General features: G+C 42.0%; 1 protein-coding gene across 1 annotated transcript; it reads right to left on the reverse strand.

Moving 5' to 3' along the window:
* Positions 1-297: 297 nt before the first annotated feature.
* LOC144098217 (uncharacterized) lies at positions 298-966 on the reverse strand. The gene has a single exon (XM_077630714.1). It carries the CDS (start codon positions 964-966, stop codon positions 298-300), a length of 669 nt encoding a protein of 222 aa, XP_077486840.1.
* Positions 967-5,337: the final 4,371 nt, after the last annotated feature.

A 5,337-nucleotide genomic window follows, 5' to 3' on the forward strand; every position in this document is an offset into this window, starting at 1 on the left:
GCCACGACGACTGCTGCGGTTAAGAAAAAAGCTCTTATAGTGGGGCAGAATGAACGTCTCGTCATCAGACAACCAAGTTTCGGTGAACATGATAACATCATTGCTGAAATGAAATGAAGATAGCAATAGCTCTATTTCCGAAAGTTTATTATTTAGCGACCGCGTATTTATATGAAAACATTTAAATAATGAATGGTACTTCAAACCAAGAACGTCTTTTAGTTCTTCAGGGAGCAGGTAGGAAAAACTCATTTTTGTTGTTCGCTTGTGTTATCCGCACTTCGAAGTGGTAGCGGCTTAGGTCACTATCTTGTCAAGATCACACTCATCTTTGATTAGATAGGCGGTTTCGCCGCTTTCTTTCCTCACGTAAATTCTACCATGTCTGTACCATGCAAAACGGAATCCATGGTCATCGGCCCACGTCTTTGCACGCTGCAACAGTTGCCTATTCCGCTTTGTGAGGTTCTCGTTCAGGTATATGCAGCACTTCTCATCTGTCCGCAGTTCGTTCCTGTTCCTAAGCCATTCATCGCGTGTGCCTTTGTTGGCAAAGCGAACAAGGATTATGGGAATTTTAGAGCCCTTAGCCGGCAGTCTGTGCAAATCGTTAACTTCCTGTTGGGTCACCGCGGGTAGCTTTATCTTTTCGGCCACTTCGTTCACTTTTGATAGCAAGTTCTCGCCTGGACAGCTCTGAACTCCGTGGATTTCTAGGTTGAGGGCACGGCTGTGCTGTTCTAACGTGTTCATGTCCTCCTTTAGTTGACGTAACTCGACCTGTTGACCACCTTCTACCTTCTCGACGCGCTTTAGCAAGCTCTCGATTGTTTGGTCTTGTTTGTCCACACGAGCCAATAGCTCATCATACTTTGATGACATCATTTCCACCGAAGCCTCGAGATCAGCAACGGTCGCCTTCAGGCATGACAGTTCATTTACCGGTTTAACAAGATTTGCAAACATGATAGCATCGACTCCGTCCTCCTCGCTCTTTTTTTCTTTAGGCGTTTGCCGCGATTTGCCTGAACGACAGAGTGGGCATTTATAGCTTTTACGAGCTGCATCTCCCCTTGTGCGGACAACTGTTTCCTGCAGCCCTGAACACGCACCGACATGGAAGCTGTAAAAGCATTCAGTGCAGACAACTTATGCGTTATCAGATTCCACCGGTTCGTTGCACTTGAAGCAATTCACGGACATTTTACAGGAAGGGGAGGGGAAAAAATCAGTTGGCAGCAGCAGCAGCAACAAGAATGCAGAACAGCCAAATTACAAGACAAATTACACACCTGCACAGAGCAGAAGTTTAGTGTTGCGTCCTCGCGCCTTCGCCGCTGCTGCCAATGTGAAGAATCCGGGGTGTGTGTCCCAACCAGCTGTAGATGCCAATGTTGTCTGTGCTTGACGCTGTTGGCGCGAGATTTGGGCGGCAAAGTCCAAGAAAGTCCCCGCAGAAAGGTCGCACTGGTCCTGGGCACAATGCAGGCTGGATCCGCCCGCTTTCGTTGACGCAGTTTCCGGACACCAAGGTGCAGCAGTTGGCCCAACCGCGGAGAATTATCCGGACACTGCACAGAGCAGAAGTTTAGTGTTGCGTCCTCGCGCCTTCGCCGCTGCTGCCAATGTGAAGAATCCGGGGGGTGTGTCCCAACCAGCTGTAGATGCCAATGTTGTCTGTGCTTGACGCTGTTGGCGCGAGATTTGGGCGGCAAAGTCCAAGAAAGTCCCCGCAGAAAGGCCGCACTGGTCCTGGGCACAATGCAGGCTGGATCCGCCCGCTTTCGTTGACGCAGTTTCCGGACACCAAGGTGCAGCAGTTGGCCCAACCGCGGAGAATTATCCGGACACTGCACAGAGCAGAAGTTTAGTGTTGCGTCCTCGCGCCTTCGCCGCTGCTGCCGCTTGTCTTCATGCTGTCAAACAGCCGCGGCATAAATATTGATTTGAAGTATAGTATTCTAAACTGCGCTTGCCTTCGTGCTGTCAAAACGGCCAAGTTATAAATATTTTTTGATGTATAGTATTCCAAACAGCGCTTGTCTTCATGCTCTCTAACGGCTGCGGCATAAATATTGATTTGAAGTATAGTGTTCTAATCAGCGCCGGTCTTCATGCTGACAAAACAGCAACGGCATAAATATCGATTTGAAGTATAGTATTCCAAACTGCGCTTGCCTTGGTGCTGTCAAAAATGCCATGTTGTAAATTCTGAATGAAAATATAGTATTACAAATACCGCTTGTCTTCGTGCTATCAAAAGACCCACGGCATAAATATCGACTCGAAGCATAGTATTCAAACAGTGCTGGTCTTCGTGCTGTCATAACGGCCACATTATAAATATTGATTTGAATATAGTATCCCAAAGAGCGCCTGTATTCGTGCTGTCAAAACAGCCACGTTATAATTATTGATTTGAAGCATAGTATTCCAAACAGCGCTTGTCTTCGTACTGTCAAAATGGCCACGTTATAATTATTGATTTAAAGTATAGTATTCCAAACAGCGCTTGTCTTCGTGCTGTCAAAACAGCCAAGTTATAATTATTGATTTGAAGCGTAGTATTCCAAACAGCGCTTTTCTTCGTGCTTTCAAAACAGCCACGTTATAATTATTGATTTGAAGCATAGTATTCCAAACTGCGCTTGCCCTCGTGCTGTCAAAACAGCCACGTTATAATTATTGATTTGAAGCATAGTATTCCAAACAGCGCTTGTCTTCTTGCTGTAAAGACAGCCACGTAATAATTATTGATTTGAAGCATAGTATTCCAAACTGCGCTTGTCTTCGTGCTGTCAAAACAGCAACGTTATAATTATTGATTTGAAGCATAGTATTCCAAACAGCGCTTGTCTTCGTGCTGTCAAAACAGCCACGTTATAATTATTGATTTGAGGCATAGTATTCCAAACTGCGCTTGCCTTCGTGCTTTCAAAACAGCCACGTTATAATTATTGATTTGAAGCATAGTATTCCAAACAGCGCTTTTCTTCGTACTGTCAAAACAGCCACGTTATTATTATTGATTTGAAGTATAGTATTCCAAACAGCGCTTGTCTTCGTGCTGTCAAAACAGCCACGTTATAATTATTGAGTTGATGTATAGTATTCCAAAGAGCGCTTGCTTTTCTTCGTGCAGTCAAAACAGCCAAAATATAAATATAGATTTGAAGCATAGTATTCCAAACAGCGCTTTTCCTCGTGCTGTCAAAACAGCCACGTTATGATTATTGATTTGAAGTATAGTATTCCAAACAGCGCTTGTCCTCGTGCTGTCAAAACAGCCACGTTATAATTATTGATTTGAAGTATAGTATTCCAAACAGCGCTTGTCTTCGTGCTGTCAAAATAGCAAAGTTATAAATATTGATTTGAAGCATAGTATTCCAAACAGCGCTTTTCTTCGTGCTGTCAAAACAGCCACGTTATAATTATTGATTTGAAGTATAGTATTCCAAACAGCCCTTGTCCTCATGCTGTCAAAACGGCCACGTTATAATTATTGATTTGAAGTATAGTATTCCAAACAGCGCTTGTCTTCGTGCTGTCAAAACAGCCAAGTCGTAAATATTGATTTGAAGCATAGTATTCCAAAGAGCGCTTGTCTTCGTGCTGTCAAAACAGCCAAGTTATAATTATTGATTTGAAGCATAGTATTCCAAACAGCGCTTTTCTTTGTGCTGTAAAAAAAGCCACGTTAAAATTATTAATTTGAAGCATAGTATTCGAAACAGCGCTTGTCTTCGTGCTGTCAAAACAGCCACGTTGTAATTATTGATTTGAAGTATAGTATTCCAAACAGCGCTTGTCTTCGTGCTGTAAAACAGCCAAGTTATAATTACTGATTTCAAGCATAGTATTCCAAACAGCGCTTGCCTTCGTGCTGTCAAAACAGCCACGTTATAATTATTGATTTGAAGCATAGTATTTCAAACAGCACTTGTCTTCGTGCTGTCAAAACAGCCACGTTCAATAATTACAACGTGGCTGTTTTGACAGCACGAAGAAAAGCGCTTTTTCGAATACTATGCTTCAAATCAATAAGCGCTTTTCTTCGTGCTCTCAATACAGCCACGTTATAATTATTGATTTGAAGCATAGTATTCCAAACAGCGCTTTTCTTCGTGCTGTCAAAACAGCCACGTTATAATTATTTGAAGCATAGTATTCCAAACAGCGCTTGTCTTCTTGCTGTAAAAACAGCCACGTAATAATTATTGATTTGAAGCATAGTATTCCAAACTGCGCTTGTCTTCGTGCTGTCAAAACAGCCACGTTATAATTATTGATTTGAAGCATAGTATTCCAAACAGCGCTTGTCTTCGTGCTGTCAAAACAGCCACGTTATAATTATTGATTTGAAGCATAGTATTCCAAACTGCGCTTGCCCTCGTGCTGTCAAAACAGCCACTTTATAATTATTGATTTGAAGCATAGTATTCCAAACAGCGCTTTTCTTCGTACTGTCAAAACAGCCACGTTATAATTATTGAGTTGAAGTATAGTATTCCAAACAGCGCTTTTCTTCGTGCAGTCAAAACAGCCAAGTTATAATTATAGATTTGAAGCATAGTATTCCAAACAGCGCTTTTCTTCGTGCTGTCAAAACAGCCACGTTATAATTATTGATTTGAAGCATAGTATTCCAAACAGCGCTTGTCCTCGTGCTGTCAAAACAGCCACGTTATAATTATTGATTTCAAGTATAGTATTCCAAACAGCGCTTGTCTTCGTGCTGTCAAAACAGCCAAGGTATATATATTGATTTGAAGCATAGTATTCCAAACAGCGCTTTTCTTCGTGCTGTCAAAACAGCCACATTTTAAATATTGATTTGAAGTATAGTATTCCAAAGAGCGCTTGTCTTCGTGCTGTCAAAGCAGCCAAGTTATAATTATTGATTTGAAGCATAGTATTCCAAACAGCGCTTTTCTTCGTGCTGTAAAAAAGCCATGTTAAAATTATTGATTTGAAGCATAGTATTCGAAACAGCGCTTGTCTTCGTGCTGTCAAAACAGCCACGTTGTAATTATTGATTTCAAGTATAGTATTCCAAACAGCGCTTGTCTTCGTGCTGTTAAAACAGCCAAGTTATAATTACTGATTTAAAGCATTGTATTTCAAACAGCGCTTGTCTTCGTGCTGTCAAAACAGCCACGTTATTATTATTGATTTGAAGCATAGTATTCCAAACAGCGCTTGTCTTCGTGCTGTCAAAACAGCCACGTTCAATAATTACAACGTGGCTGTTTTGACAGCACGAAGAAAAGCGCTGTTTCGAATACTATGCTTCAAATCAATAAGCGCTTTCTTCGTGCTGTCAAAACAGCCAAG

The sequence above is a fragment of the Amblyomma americanum genome, chromosome 7 (assembly GCF_052857255.1).
Source record: "Amblyomma americanum isolate KBUSLIRL-KWMA chromosome 7, ASM5285725v1, whole genome shotgun sequence".
NCBI lineage: Eukaryota > Metazoa > Arthropoda > Arachnida > Ixodida > Ixodidae > Amblyomma > Amblyomma americanum.

Bases quoted from the DNA above. Each gene is read 5' to 3' on its own strand.
- LOC144098217 (XM_077630714.1), bottom strand. From the start codon at position 966: ATGTTTGCAAATCTTGTTAAACCGGTAAATGAACTGTCATGCCTGAAG.